Source organism: Urocampus carinirostris, chromosome 2 (genome assembly GCF_059441175.1).
Source record: "Urocampus carinirostris isolate Australia breed hairy pipefish chromosome 2, RoL_Ucar_1.0, whole genome shotgun sequence".
NCBI lineage: Eukaryota > Metazoa > Chordata > Actinopteri > Syngnathiformes > Syngnathidae > Urocampus > Urocampus carinirostris.
In genome coordinates this window covers 31,879,182-31,896,181 of record NC_142350.1, presented here as the reverse complement: position 1 = coordinate 31,896,181, position 17,000 = coordinate 31,879,182, and the positions used below count along the sequence as shown (strand labels likewise).

General features: G+C 37.8%; 1 protein-coding gene across 2 annotated transcripts in view; it reads right to left on the bottom strand.

The window, feature by feature from the left end:
- adcy2a (adenylate cyclase 2a) overlaps nucleotides 1-16,333 on the bottom strand; it is a 91,308-nt gene extending 74,975 nt beyond the window's left edge. For both annotated transcript variants that reach the window (XM_088326193.1, XM_088326194.1), the window contains exons 1-2: nucleotides 15,797-16,333; nucleotides 1,754-1,951 (exon numbers count right to left, since the gene is read on the bottom strand). In XM_088326193.1, coding sequence (XP_088182319.1) covers nucleotides 1,754-1,951; nucleotides 15,797-16,315 — 717 coding nt within the window. In that variant the 5' untranslated portion in view covers nucleotides 16,316-16,333. The remainder of the gene's footprint in view (nucleotides 1-1,753; nucleotides 1,952-15,796) is intronic.
- Nucleotides 16,334-17,000: the final 667 nt, after the last annotated feature.

Below are 17,000 nucleotides of genomic sequence, written 5' to 3'. Positions count from 1 at the left end.
GCTAGAATAAAGGGCTAACACTATATATGACTAGATACAACTGCAGCATTTTAGCCAGGGACGGAAAATAAAAGCGAAATAATGACCCAGAATAATCAACCAATACTCATGCGGTTTGTTTCGCAAGTAAACTACGGTAAGTGTGTATCATTTAATTCTGTAATACAAGTCTACAGTTCCTTGCTGCTCCAATAAAAAAAAATAATGATCTTAGAGAAACTCCCAATGTGCAGTATTGTGTACAAGCAATCGGGCCATTCGAATGTGCAAGTAATTGAAAAATAAATGACTAACCTAACCATTTCAATTGGACTATTTGCAATCGGATTAAGACCATAATATGATTTCTCTGTGTGCAAAAGTGGCTTGACACAACCCAAATACCAGGAGTTTAACATACCAGTAGTTGACTCACATTCAATGCACAAATTGGGACAAGCAAAAACTGAATTTAAACAATGGTAAAACAAACTGCTAGAATTCTAGTCTAACAGAGACTACAACCTATAGCAACATTTCAGAATATTGCACAGAAGAAGGAAAAGAAGGAATTAAAGAGTGAGAAACATGAACAAAGCCCAAGACAAACACACAAATCATAACAGATGGGTAACCAATGGAAGCATGGCCTGATACAGAAGATCTTAGTCTCCTTTATGACGAGCTGGAACTCCAATATATATTATACACTCACACAATATTTAATATCTGAATGTATTCTGGAAACTGACCACAAACTTGATCTGGCTTTCACATTCATCCATCGATGAATGAGTTGAACATAAATCTATCAAAGAAACTTACAGCAATCAATAATACGCAGATGTCTTTTTAATTTTGAACTACCTGGTTGTTGGGGCTTTACTGATGACACACGTACTTGTAGGCTGAAATAATTTTCAAAGTCTGAAAAAGTAAAAGAAAAACCATCCCCAGAATACTTAAGTTGTTCATGTTTTTTTCATGTTGTCATGTTGTTTAAAGTTTCTCCATTCTAATGTCAACTGTGGTAGAAGTATTTTTTTTTCATACCGTGAAGGGTTTACATTGCATTGTTTACGGTATTTGCACAATAAATATTGTGCAATGGGAGGTATTATAGTTGTCATTTTGACTTTTGGTGCTGTTTTAATACAACTATTTATATTTATTTCTTTGTACTATTTTCATTGTAGTTATTTGATTGAAAAACAGCACACTTTTAGTACTTAAAATGTTTGTGCGTTTCTTATCGTAATTGTAAAATAACTCAAAGAGGGAAGCGGTTGGATCAGGACGTTTCTGAGCAAAAAGTACTGGATCAGTATCAATTGATACAACCCAGGATTTACTTGGAATGAAGCGATACCCAAAAAAAAAATCGCAGTATTGCCCACCCCTACTGACTAACTGGACGCAAAAGAGGATATTTTTCATTTGTACAGTAGTTTTAGTCATTCAAAAGCAAAGAGAACTGACTTGAGTTACTACGGGAGAAAAGCATTTTAATAGTACAAGAAGTCAAATTTGCAAAAGCGCGGTAGTAAATGAAGTAAGAGGTGGGCTCACTTTTATCAAACCTCTTTGGTAACCAAATATTTTCCCTGCAGGGCATTTGAAAGACTTCAACTTTCAGGCACTTCCAAGCTGGCCTCGTTTTCAAACCCAAAAGCTGTGTTTAGTTATTTATGCCGTCTATGAATAAATCAAGGAATGCGTCACACGCTTTTACACAAGAAATAAATTGACCACAAAATATCCTTCTCAGCCTTACCTGGTCCCATGGACAGACGATCCCACCGGAAAACATGAAAAGGTAACCCATTGCAACCAAGCAGGCCCAGATGACAAGAGAGAAGACCCGAAGAAGCTTCTTGAAAATGGATTCGATGCAGACCAAAACAAATACTGCCAAGAAGATCGCCAAAGCTGTGGGCACTGTGATTACAAAGGCCACGTGGTCCTCAATGTTCTGTAAAGGAAGGACAATAATTAGAAAGAAAGACCACAACTGATTATTAGAGTCCTGATATATAATGATGTTTTAGGGGAAATCACTAATTACTGCTGCTCATGGCCTCCTATGACTATTATTATGCCTGTGTGTGCTGCATGACAAATAATAATTGCATTCAATAGGCTCCTCAGACTGAATATAGGGATGAGTATGGGAGAAGCAAAAAACACTGTTTTTGAAATATACTAACTTCAATTTAGATTTAGATTTATTGTATACATATTAACTAAGGTATAAACACTCATTAAAATTACATTTTATCATTACAGAAGCATATTTAACAAGCACTTTTCGTTTTGTTTTTTTTCCTTCTTACTATTGGGTCAATTCAATACCGTAAGTCAGTTGTCAGTTGCCCTATTTTTTGACTTATACTGTATCTATTTTTGTATATATGCATTTTTCCATCCCCCAAAAACTTCAAAGTCTGAATGCGCGTCTTACCGAGGTTCTATGGAAGTATATAACTGTAATTGAACAATTATTGATTAGTAGAAAAATATTGCTGATCTCATTTGCTAGGCATTGGATGTAACCGGTATCAAATCCGGATTGTAGGAGTGAAAGCGCAGAATCTGAACCACTAGGCCACTAGGGTTGTAAATAACAATGGAAAAGCCATTAGATTTTATCTCATGATCGTACTACTTTTACTCACAGTGCCACATTGTACAATGTTGTAATGGAGCATTATGAGAAATATTTCAGCTCAAAAAACATTTGGGTTTGATGATGGGATACTATTTAATGCTTTTTCTTATGTCATCTAGATCCGTAGTTGTTTAGTGATTACACAGTGGAGGAGGGATAATTATTATTAAAATTATCATTCTTCTTATTATCACTTAAATAATTATTGGGCCAGGGTGCAAAAATATTGTCCATGGTACAGAAAGGTTTGCGGGCCACTTCCATAAGTAGACATTTTCGAGCCTTTTGTGTTACATCACAGGCCAATTTATGGGTTGTGCTCACTAACCTTAAGTGTAGTTGACTACAATTCCAACCATTTTTAGGAAATTTGCATTTTGTCTCGCACAAATGATAACTTTATTCTGGTTTTAATATTGGTGGCCTGCAAAGGAGATTGCATAGGATGCCAGTTCATTATTTTGACCTCGCTGGTCATTCTTTTGACTGTTTACATCATTGCCACTATTTGCCAATCATGTTGTTGTTTGATTATTTCCACACCTTTTAGGGCAGATTTGAGTGTAAAACCTAGTAGATGAAAAAAGTGCTCACGGGAGGGCTTTTAGAATATGTTGGAATTTATTTTCTGATGTTTGGGTCCTCTCCTGTTCTCTTTGCAAATTCAGAATCCATTCGTGTGTTCTATCCTTATTTTGAGTGTCTACTAGTTTATAAACTTATTAGGAATATAAAAAACAACAACACATAAGACTCAGCCAGACTGCAAAGTTGCATTGTCAAAATTCCCTCTTCAATTGTCAGAGTAAATAGACAACTGATCTGGGGAATGAGTCACCAGCTTACGCACCAAATAGCTCTCCAATGAAATGTTTCAGTTCTTTAATCTGATTTGCAAGATGTAATCTAAGCCGCCTAATACAATGAAACCAAACACTCTTCACATTGACCTCTGACAAACATACTTTACAAAATGTGTTTAATAAAACATCTGATTGACTTCTGAATGCTAAATAGGAATCTACACTAACCTATAATTGATCATTCATATTATATTTATTCCCTTTTGTTGTAATTCTGAAACTGTCCCAGCTTTAGCTATAACCTTTTTACTATTTCAGTCAATTATATATCCTTCATTTAGTTTTAATCAATCCACCTCATGATTTTTTGTAAAACTAGTGTAATGATTTACTTTTTTATATGAACAGCATACTCCGTGCTTTATCCTTTCATTCAGTTTTTATTCAGTCGCTACAGCGTTTCACAAAGTGTTTTTAGTTAAAAGTCCTTGACTTAAATCAACACAGGCATGATACAGTCTAAACAAAGTACTGGTTTGAAGCTGTGATTTCGGGGATTTTCCACATACTTGAGTTTTGTTTTTGTCCTAGCCCACCTTGTTCCGCCCTTTTGGTATGTAAATAGTTCAGAATATTCAGTTTTTTTGTTTTTTGATTGTTTTTTTGTTTAATTGTTTTAAAAACCTAAACAAAACTGCTTCTCCAGCGCCTGTTTTCATTTTTTTTTTTGCGTGTCCTATTTATCTCATTTGGATGTATCAAACTTCGATGCAAACAAAGCTTTAAAAAAGTTCATTAATAAATGAACAGAATAGCCTAAATATGTTTTTTTTTTAGACAAGAAGCAGTCAAATAAGAAAGAAGAGGAGGATTTACAGTACATCCATTATGGATTTAGAGCTGCTTTTCTGTTTCCGAGATACACTTAGATATGAAAGTTCTTATAAAAATTTCAGGACTTTTTTTTAAGGTGACTATAAAAGGATGTCATATTGAAGCGAGACAGCTCAGGGAAGGGAGCCACATGTCCCAGCTCATATTTTCTTCTATTTTGCTGATGTGGCATTCTGTAAGAACAACTCAAAGGATATTGATATTTAGTACCACATTTATAAGGAGAGCCGCACTAATCAATTGAACAATATTGGCTAACGTAATCCCAGCTGGAGGTTGATCCGTTATTTACATTTTGTTTGCGGAAGGCCTTCCATTTTGCTGACATCTGAGTTGCATGTGATTTCCACTGAGAATGTATATCACTTAATTTCTGAACAAATCCCACTTACAGGAAATTAAATCGGGAATGTCAAACCATCAAATTGAATGGTGAGTCAGAGGTCCGTCAGACAGTGATGTGCAGTCAAAGAAAGCTGTGCCTCCCCTGTCATCATGGAAATATAAAACTAAAAACAAACGAAATGGTTGTATTTATTCAGTTTAACTTTACAATTGTTTTCTCTTCAAACACTGCTGAATTTTCACATTATGTTATGAATACAGTATGAATACAATTCGTATGTAATGTATTATTGTGTTGCCTGTCTGCAGATGCAGAATAAGACACACACTTCTCTTGCCTCATGGCAAAGGACTACAGTAAGACCAAGTATTGTGATTTGGCGCACACCTCAGGATTACTTTACGATTTGTGCTTTTTTTTTTTTTTTTTTTTTTAAATAGATGGATAGATAGATAGATAGATACTTCCCCGTAGGGAAATTCACACTTCACAAATGCATCCTTGTGTTGAAAATAAAACAAAAATAAAGTAAAAGGAATATAATACATGAATACCCAATGTAACGTGTTAATATAGAGTATTTAGATAGTGCTACATAAAATACACACTGTCATAAAAATACGGTAATATGCAATGAGGGGGTGTGGTTTGATGTGGGCTTTTACTCCCCCGGGTGGAGTTAAAGAGCCTCATGAAATGAGGAAGAAATGATCTTCCAGTCTGTCCGTGGAACAAGACTGTGACAGCAGGCTGTCGCTGAAGCTGCTCTTCCGTTTGGAGATGATGCTGTGTGGTGGATGTGATGAATTGTCCATGATTGACCGCAGCTTTTTCAGTGCCCGTCTCTCAGCTGCTGTTGTCAGGCTGTCCAGCTCTGTGCCCACAACAGAGCTCGCTTTCCTCACCAGTTTATTAAGACAAGAGGTATCCTTCTTTTTGGCACTGCCTCCCCAACACGCTGCCGCATAAAAGAGGGCGCTTGACACAACAGTCTCATAGAACATTTGTTGGAGCTTTTTGCAGATGTTGAAGGAACGCCAGCCTTCTGAGGAAGTAAAGTCGGCTTTGACCTTTCCTGCATAGAGCTTCTGTGTTGGCAGTCAAGTCCAGTTTATTGTCCATCTGCACACCCAGGTATTTGTAGGTCTGGATAAATTCTACACATTCTCCTTTTATAGTTGGAGGAACCGGGTGAGTTCTAGTTCTCCTGAAGTCCACCACCATCTCCCTGGTCTTGGTGGTGTTCAGGTGCAGGTGGTTAGCATCGCTCCATTGGACAAAGTCCTGAATCAATTTCCTGTACTCCTCCTCCTGTCCACTTCTGGTACATCCCACGATGGCAGTGTCATCAGCAAACTTCTGCACGTGGCAGGACTCAGAGTTGTACTGAAAGTCTGACTGACTGTACAGCCCCCCTGTTTCACATACTGGCGTCTGCCTGTCAGGTAGTCCGTAATCCATGCTACAAGGTGTGAGCTTACTCCCATCTCTGTCAGTTTACTACTAAGTAGCAGAGGCTGTATGGTGTTGGAGGCACTGGAGAAGTCCAAAAATGTAATCCTCACAGCCCCCTTGCCCTGTCCAGGTGAGAGAGGGATTGATGTAGCATGTATAGCATCCTCCACTCCCACCTTCTCCTGGTAGGCAAATTGCAGAGGGTCGATGGCGTGGTGGACCTGTGGCCTCAGGTGGTGCAGCAGCAACCACTCCATGGTTTTCATCACATGTGATGTTAGGGCGACCGGCCTGAAGTCGTTGTTGTTGTTGTTGTTGTTGTTGAGACACTCAAGGCGCCTAAGGTAATCCTTAGTAGCGCTAGACCCGCTCGTGGGAGGCTCCGTAGTTCTCCGAAGGAGAGGGGGCTGCGACTGTCCCGTGCCGCCAGGCCTGACGGGGTGTGACCCAAGCAAACCAAGCATACGAAGCCTCTGAAGTCCTTAATACGTTCGGACAGGCCGGTGCATGATTTATGGAAGCCCCGTGGGCAGGTAGTACAGGTGATTGGGGTGTGGTCGCAGCGAATGGTTTGAAAGCACCACTGGCATTTGGACTGGGGGCCAGGGTTGCTCTCGAAGTCGCCCGCCCTAAGAAGAACAGAGAGAAGAGAGTAGAAGAGAGAAAGAGAGGGACAGATAGAAAGAGAGAAAGACAGACAGACAGAGTAAAATGCAAAAAAGGGGAAAAGAGAGTTAGAGAGGTGGGGAGAGAGTAGTAAAGAGAGGGATAGAGAAAATGAGAGACAAGAGTGAAAAGGGGGAAGAGAGAAAAGGAGAGACAAAGAAGGAGAGAGGACCAAGAAAGATAGAAAGAGCGAGTCTGAGTGGATTGAGTTGGATTCGTAAGGCTCCCCCGGGAGAGAGCCCTTCGCAGGACACCACGGGAAGGTTCCTAGTCTTTGCCCTGCCCTGAAGTCGTTGAGTTCCTCAGGTCTTGATTTTTAGGGGATTTCTTTTGGGACTGGGATATATATATATGTGTATATATATATATATATATATATATATATATATATATATATATATATATATATATATATATATATCCATGCATGATGACAGATGAGGCACAGCATGTCAGTTGTACAAACTTGATTCTGACAATTACATGAATTTGAATAATTGGAAATCTGCCAGGGTTAGTGACGATTTGACAGACTGAAGTTCCCATGAATTGAATTGTCGTTATTGTAATTGAAAACAATGTTGTCAAAAATTGTATGTAATGCTACGAAGATTAGACATTGTACTCCAGCGTATACACATATTATAACTAAAAATAGAAGAATGGATAATAGACTGTCAGTATAATAGGCAAACATATTTGCTATTTAGAGACTGGCCTACATTGTATTAATGTTGCAATGAAAAATAGCATTGTGACAACAGTGCAAAGAAAAGTAGTGCACAAACATTCAACAGCAACAAAAATTCAATGAGACGTGAGTAGCCATATTTCAACACAACTTGCAAGATATGTATTTCAAGGTTTTGCGCGCCTGTTTAGAATAATAATGGTGCCGAGCAAAAAACTGATACAAACGTTACGACTACTGAGACCATGTCTGAAAACTGGTGCAAGGCAAATCTCAGGTCTAGCGTTATTTAATATTTTTTTATTTAGACACAGACAAATGTTGCGACATTTTAATATTCGTAGAGTATCATTTATTTGTATATTTGTCAGACTGTTTCAGTGTTGCTTCATAGATTAGAGATGACAAAAATGTGACCCTGTATCTGTTATACCCTTGCGGGACAAATGTAATTCATGAGATTCCACTACAGAATGAATTTTTTACAAGTTATCACCACTTGTGCTTTCATCTCCCAGCTTTTCCATCTGTTGCAAAGCATTTAGATTTGTTTTCCTTCTGCTTAACCCAGCCCAACTTTCCCCACTTGTCTTTTCCTGTGCAAGCAGGCAATGCGGCGGGACAGGAGAGGATGCGTATGGTTGCAGAGAGAATCGGTCTCGCCCAGAGCCGAGCTCCAAAACAGAACGGGATTTAGGTCAGCCAGCGCTCAGGGAGGGGGATGGAGTTAGGATACAAATGAAAGGGAGACCGAAATATGAGGAGGTTAAAGATGACAGAAGCACGGAATGGCCTGAAATAGAAGACGATGCAGAATGAAAAGAGGGTGGAGTTAAAGGTCACGCCTATCCAGCACCGAGCCAGAGCAAAATGACAGGATGTAGGGCAGGAAGGCTCGAGATGCTACTCCGCTTTCAGACCAGAAAGCCATTGTTTGCTGAATTTTTCTTTGTTTTATTTAATCAACAAATCCCACTTATGCAACTTCCTTGTAACAAAAGACCAGGTTCTGCTAAGTTAGCAAGGAGAAATTCTACCAGCATTTTTATGGTCAATGCTGATCGCATCAGACACGTACCAATTGTGGCTAAAGTGCTGAGTCATACGGTTCCCCAACATGCATCCGTCATCATGGCAATCAAGTCATTTAATAACCAATTATAAACGTGTGAAAAAATGTTGTTAAAAACCATTCACCAGTCATTCAACATATTTCTATGTGTTGATGCTTTTGTTCTTCTGATCAGTAAGAAATTTGCAGACTAACCAAATACATTGGCACCACTTTATTTGAGATCCTATACACACACGAATTTCGGTGCACAAGTTTTTTTAACAAAAATCTACCTCGCTTTACGAAGTAGCAGTCCCAGAGGCTACCACTAGAGTTCACTCTAGACACTTGTAACCACTCAGCGCCATCAGTTCGGCTCAGGTCGCCCATGCGCCTCCTGCCGTCAGGCACATGATCCCTGCAGAGTCCTTGTTTTCTGGAGAAAGTTTGTTTGGATTGCATTTATTTAATCTATTTTATTCTATTTTTGAGACTTTTTGTAAATTGTCCGAGAAAAAAAGAATGATGACAATTGAAACGAAGCGAGAAATGATAGAAAAACACAAGCAGTGTCGATCACAAAGCCTCGGAAGAATTTACGCTGCACTTTGCTGCAATCATTTTTAAAGGAGCTTTTATTCCTGTTACAGAAAAAGAGCAAAGAGAAGGATAAACCAAAGAAGCTGGCGTCTTCTAAAGAGATAAGAGAGGTGCAGGCTAAATGGGAAGAAGTTCCTGTTTTGGTAGAAAAAAAAGAAATCCAGAAGAATGGGCAACTGGTTGTCCGACAGCTCTTTTTTAATGACAACAAAGCGTTTCTGTATATATATATATATATATATATACAGAGAAAGATAGATAGCGTTGCGAGTCCAGCTACAAGGCTCCCCCATGAGGGGCACATTTGACATCAGGATTATTATTTTTTTTTTAACTGTCCTAGAAGCAAGTGCATTTGCACCTTCACTATATTAGGGGGCAGCAACACTCTCATTGACAGCGTGTGCGCTTGGTGGTAAATTAGGATGAAGTCTAGACACAAAATGTTGCAAAGCTTCCAGTGACCCCATGAAGAAATACTCAACGGGGATAAGATGACGGGCGGAGTGAGACGTAATAAAGAGGAAAATGAAAGTTTCCTCAAAGCTAAGACGAGGAAGTTTATCAAAGCATATGCAGCAATCGGCTTCACTGCGACCACTCTGTCAGACAAAAAAATACCAGTGTGATAGCTATGTTTAAAAATGTTGCCAGCGGATAAATTAATCTGAATTAAGCTGTCAATTAATGACAGGGGGAGAGGTTTTCTTCTTCCGAGGGGGTTGTGACAGAAGATAATTAAGAAGCAGTCATTTAAAGTTACAGTAACTTGAATTTTAAGTCTACAATAAGTGCTTACTTATCATCAAAAGTCGTCCACCGTCACACCTTAGTTACAGAGACTCATAATAAACTTATGTTTAATTGCATTTCAAATGTGTTATCGTGATCAGAAAATGTGTGTTTTATAGCTATTTAGATTTAACTTTGATCCTTTTGGGAGGTTGCAAACGGGCCGATTAGTTTTTAATAATTTCATCTCGGGAAAATGTGCTTGTTACGAGAGCAATTCATGCTACGAGCACAGTCAAGGAACGAATTGAGATCATATGTAGAGGTACCACTGTTATAGTGATTGAGGTTCATGTCAGTTGCAGATTATCACGAAAATGAAAGTTGCTGACGTCGACATCTGTTTGATTTGGCAAACGATTTAGTGCTTGGATGATGTTGGGTATGTTGAGATATTATGCAAATCTGCAATACTCAGTGGCAGTGCTGTGAGGCCATTTCACTGTATTAAAATAATCCCTCCATCAGAGCAGATCTACCCAGGGTAGAATAAGAGAGACCGTAAATTGATAAAATATGTTAAACGATAAGATTATGCTTCCCGTAAAAGCGCCATGATGCATTTAAACACACATGTTGAAAATTGTCGAATATGATCCCTCACTAGCTGTTATTCACATCATGTGGCTCTGCTAAATTGCACATTACGGCCTGTGGAGAATGTAATCTTAAGATTTATGATACATTAGTGAATGTCAGAAAATATCCAAGAAACTAACTGCTTAATGTTTTTTATGAAGTTGAAAAAAATACATATAGCCTACAGGACTGTCTAATAAATTTAGAATAGCCCTTTAAGTGTCTGTGATTAAGGATTATAAAATAAATACGATTTTACCTAAAACAAAAAATGTCATACATACTGGATTCATTAGCTAGAATAATGCTGAATATGGCTTAAGAGTATAGCCTACTACTGTAGTATACATTTTCACGATAACATTATATTTTGGGATAGAATGTATGAGTTTTTACCATAATAGCCTATTGTAAACTGTAAAGACTTGTAGTATATCAGTTATTATCTAATGCAGTGTTTTCCAACCTTTTCTGAGCCAAGGCACACTTTTCGCATTCAAAAATATCGAGGCGCGCCGACGGTTGAAATGTTTGAAATTTATTCAATTTTCATTTTATTTATAAAGTTGAAAGAGACATTTTAAAGGTTTTCCTATAGTTTGGTCACCGTGCCTCAGGAAATAATAAAGGGGAATCATTGTGGTTAATAATTTTGCTGCAATGTGGGATTTTATTACATCTTTAACATGTTTTTCACGTTTTACTATAATATTATTTTGTTTTTTCCCCAGAAAAATCAGAAATAACATAGAAAGAGCCAAAATAATTTTCAGTTTTTTATAAAAACATAAAATAATAAGATAATAATTGAAGAAACATTTTTTTAACTTTATTTTTTGCGGGGCAATCTTAAACGGCTTCATTCAGAAACGTTTTTTGACTATGTGTCTCTGTAGTACCTCCTGAGCAGATAATTAGTACATAAGAAAAAATACAAAGGTTGAACTCCCGGCCCCTCTGAGCTAAATGTTGAAGTACCCTCGGGCAAGACACTAAACCCCCAAACCCCTAATAAGCATTGGGAGCCTTACGTGGTTGACGCCACTATCAATGTGTGTGTGTGTGTATGTGAATGGGTAAGTGTGAAGCACATTGTAAAGTGTTTTGGGAGGTCTCAAGTGACTTGAAAAGCGCTATATAAAGTCAGACTATTTACCATTACCATTATATGTTTTCCCACCAACTGATATGGATGAAAGTTAGTTACTTTGTTGATCACTGGAAAAAAGACTATGGCGTCTTTTTTATTTGCCAAGATGAAATTGGACAATTTCCTGTAGCACACTAGACAAGTTCTTGCCCCCGCACACGGGTTAAAAAACACTGATCTAATGAATCCTGTTTGTTTTTTTTTTTTTGCATTGCGGTTAATAACGTTTTTTAAAATGAATTTGATTAAGAAATGTCTTTATTGTCATTGATAACATCGTAATGACCGTTGATTATAACAAGATTAGATACTCCACTGCTGAATAAATACGTAATAGGCAAAAAATGAAAGTAAAATAAAAATAACTGTCAAGATGAATCGACAAAAGTATTTACAAAGTAGTGCTTGGAGGTCAACTTCAAAATGGTGGACTTTTACAGAATTTTCACATTGTATTCTAAATTGTATTAATGCAATGACTAAGTAGCGTATGACTATGCTCAGCGTCTGAAGATACAGAGTGAAGCACACAATTCTCTTTTAACGCCCAAAGATGTTAAACGTGTACAAGTTGAGTCATGAAGAATAATACATTTATTTTCATACTAGACTTTCCAGTCAATAAATGGTTTGCTTTCTGTTGGTTATAACAACTCATACACATACATGCCAACCTTTTGACAATAAAAAGCAGTAGATGTTATCCCACACTCTATTTTATGCACAAAACATAAAGCGTCTCCAGAATGTTAAAAACAAACAGATAAAATCTGCTTGTTTAAACTGTAACTGGCAAACGTCTAATGTGATTGTTGGCGTGGTTTATTCACACACAAAGACATCTAAATTAAGGATAAAGCACCCATAGACTAAAATACTAGCCTCCAGTCAATATTTTTTGTTGTTTGAATTAAAAATAAAAAAAGGCCATAATAAAAAAAAAAATCTGTTGGCGTTTTTACATAAACAAAAGCTTTAGTGTTGGTGAGTATGCATACAGACACAACAACAACCTGCATACTGATTTTAATAATGTGTGGCCCGCTGGTAATGTTGAACACAGTGTAAAATAAATGTACCCTCCCAAAAAAAAAAAAAAAACGTGTCACCAGATGATGAAAGTAGCCCTTTGGCCACCTTACCTCTGGCTTTCTTTTAGAATTCTAGCAAGCCCCATTTCCAATATGGCGACCGTAAAAAAGGTAAGTTGACTGTGAGGGCTGACGCTGCCAGGTCAAGTGGAAATTGCCGTTTTTTTTTTCACCAAAATCCAAAAGAACTGCCTAATTTGCCAAAAGACTGGCTGTTTTCAAAAAATATAATACCAAGAGGTACTGACAGACGAAACATGCTGACTACAAAACGTTAACTTGAAGCATACAGTGTGAAAAGGTGAAGCAACTGGAATCTATTTTAATGTCAGAGCAGTACTTTTTCACGAGACCCTGCGAGTTAAAAGAATATGCTACAAAGGCGAGCTACTCGGTCTCAACGTCGAACACTGCAAACCTTTCCCGGAGGATGAATTAATTAAATACTGTTCAAAGAATGCCAGGCTGAATAGTCAGCCCTAACACAATTTCAGATTACCAAATCCGACCCGCTTTCAACAAAAGTTTTGACATGCCTGACCTAGATGTTAAGTCTGAAAATGTTTCACTTTTTATCAAAGCCTTAAAAAGCATACTCAATTGCTCAGATTTTATAGCACGTTACTTTAAATTTCCCAAAAGTTCTTTCCTTCTTCACTGGATTGTATGTGTCAGCTTGACCAAGCAGAAATGACGGTGTCCAAATATTGAGAGCAAGAAATCCCCTCTGCTTTCTGTAGTTCGGTCAACTGTGAGGTCAAACAATAGCAAGTCCCTTATCCCACACTGACTTTGATGTATTCCTCTCTTCACATTAGTGCTGCCGTGTAGACTACATCCTAGATAAATATGTTTGGATAAGCTATTTGATGTGTGTGTGTTTGGACTGCAAGCAACAGGGGCGGGTTCAAAGTTGTGTGTCCTTTTTGGTAACCTTTGCATGCGGGGACAGGGTAAACTTTATCAGAATACAGTAATGCCTCACCGTATCGCAGTTCTCTAAAACAAACATGTCAACAAAATGCTCTAGACCAAATAAAGCATGAAAAGACTGTGGAAGATGCTTTCTATCGCTAACAAAGTTGGACTTCTCGGCCTGCTAAACTTGCTCTGGTGCTGCAAGCGTCTATTTGACGCTCCCCAGCCAATTCCCTGGTGCTTCTTCAAGAAAGTTTTATAATGGAAAGATTTATTGTTTATGTAGGACAAACAGGACACTGTCTTAATGTTTTTCTATAATACAGATGGATACAGTACATGTTTCTCTCCTCAAAACGATTATTTAAGGCTTTTATTTGTATTTGGTTCCATTTTTTCTTTTGTAAACAAAAAGGTAAGAGCAGATAGCCAACACATCAACTTGATCGCGACAAAATAATCTGAAGTAAAGTGGATGGTTTGAAACATTAAGAGTAAATCTTTAATCATTTATTTAATACAGTCTGCCAAACAAAACTGGAAAAATATAATAAATACATTGTCACACTGATAATATAGGCGCATAATTACCTCTTTGGGGCCACATTGATATTTTTTTCCGAAATCAGGTTCCCATACAAGGCTGTTTTATCTGCACAAGTGCAACGATTGGACAACCATTCATATTTCATATAACGGATCAGTCGTGCAATACCGCAGCCCGATTAATTTTAAGATTATAATTTGACAGTACAGGAGTTATTTAAAAAAAAATATATATAATATATATATATATATATATATATATATATATATATGTATATATATATATATATATATATGTATATATATATATATATATATATGTATATATATATATATGTATATATATGTATATATATATATATATGTATATATATATATATGTATATATATGTATATATATAATTAGTAAATCACTTTTATTTGTTGTTTTTACGCCACATGTTTTTCATCCGAATGCAAATTCTGCATTTATATAGCGCTTTTCAAGTCAATGAAAACCTCCCAAAGTGCTTTACAATTTCCCTTTTACACACTAACTAACCGCTAGCAGCATCAGCCATGCAAGGCAACCTGCTCATCGGGGGCATTAGGGATTCAGTGTCTTGCCCAAGAACATTTCATGAACCTGCGACCTCTTGATTCTATTACTTTACCTCCTGAGCTACTGCCAGCCCATCAATACTGTATTGCAATACTATTTTTAAAATTACAATTTGACAGAACAGAAGGTTTTTTTTCTTTGGTTTCATTGTATATTAGACAAGTGGTCAGTAAACAGCGGGCCGGAGACCGATACTGGGTCTTGGGTTGTCTGGTCCTTGGCAGCAAAGAAAGAAAGAAAAGTTACCTTACTTTAAAAAGAAAAGAAAAAAAAAAGTATTTTGCTTCTACACTATATAACGACCCTTTTTTTGACCATCAAGACATCTCGAAGTTTAGGCGCGCGTTAAACTCAAGATTTTACGGGAGTACAATATTTAAGCAATGATTGATCAGCGGAACCACATTTGCAAGACAGTGGATGCAACAGTATTCCAACCCTGCTTGTAGCTGTGAGAGCGCCAAATGATACCCACTAGACCAATAGAAATGTAGATGACGTAAGAAAAGGTAGATTTTGTCTCATCATCACACTTTTTTTACAATGTTGTTGAATATATGTGGCCAGGATTAAAATCATTTATTGACTCCAAAAACTATGAACACAATACGAAAATAAAATTTGTACTTTCAGGACGAGATCGTATCAAAAATGGTGTTATAACAAAATAAAACCAAATTCCTAGGTCCCTAGCGCTCTAGTTATTACCTAGTTGATTTAGGCTCAATATTAGAATAAAAATGATTATTTTTGTAGTTATTATCACTGATGTTATTATTGGGTGGGCTTCGAGAATACTGTCAGACATTAGAGTGGTCCATGGTACAGAAAAGGTTGGGAACCACTGCACTCGAGACTTCTGAACACAAAATATTCTATTCATATATTTTGTCAGTAAGCTGGAAAAAAAGAGATGACTTTCCGTAACTTTTAACGCATTCGCGTAATAAAAGTGGAACTTACCAGTCCTGAAGCAAAGAACACAGTCAGCAAAGCCAGGCATGCTCCCATCACAATAAGCAGTAAAAACACAATCAGTGGATGCTGCTGGCTCATACAGTAGTAAGATTCATATAACCAGTCCCTGGATCTGCTCCTCCTATCCTGCCCTCTCTTCTCCTCCTCACCAGTGTCCCCAGTCCGGTCCAGGATGTACCGCCTTCTCCTTATAGCCTCTTGCCACATGGATCCCGGAGTGGAAAAAGGAGAAGTTTCAGGGAAACCGGAGGAGGCGTTGATGTCTGAGGTCAGAGTTTCCACTCCAGAAGAAGGATAATTGCCGTGTTCTACTTTCCTCCTGCTGCTGCTGCTCCTCCTGGGGATCCTTATCCTGGTGCTCTTGATGTCCTGAGGAACTTGCCTGCCTCCTTCCCTCCTTAATTCCCTCAGGCTAATGCACGTGAAAGGTGGTTCAGAAGAGTCAGAGGTGGTACGCCCCGGCCGAAGATGTGGCAAGAACGCGCCAAGGTTTGAGCGCAGCATCCTCCTCCGCCTCCTCCTGCCAACATGTTGGAGCGGGAAGTGAAGGGAGAAGTGAGACTGAGTGCTCTTTAGAGGGAGAAAGTGGGAGGGAAGTGAAATGAAAGGGGAGGGAGAGAGGACCTTATAGGGGAGGGTAAGGTACAGGAGCAAATAGGGAAGCTAAGAGCCGTCGCAATGACTTGCTTCTCTCAAAGTTTGTATTTGATTATTTTTTCTTTCATATTTTAATTCTTCTTTTCAAATGAATGAGCTGTGGTGAAGATTGATATCATCCACAATTATTTTTTTAGTTCTGTACTTTCGCAGCTATCGATTGAAAGGGAAAGGAGAATGAATTTCAAATTTTTGTAAGTGCCTGGTGTTCCCACTTTTGTATTTCCTCTGTGACATTCAGTCAGGGAAGGCAGGGGAGCAGGGTTGGGTAGGGTTACTTTAACCTGATTACTTTTAATAACTTTTGGAATACTCCAATGCCAAATATGCTAATAAAAGACAAAGGAAACTAAATATGAATAAAATTATGACTCTCAACACGTGGTAAGCTTACTCTCCTGGATTTGATCTCCGGCAAAACAAAATGAAAATATATCCAAATAGCTTGCCAACATCATTTTTGCCGTTCCATGTATTCCGTTACTCCCCAAGCCTGCATAAAACTTAGTAATTTTATTCATATTTAGTTTCT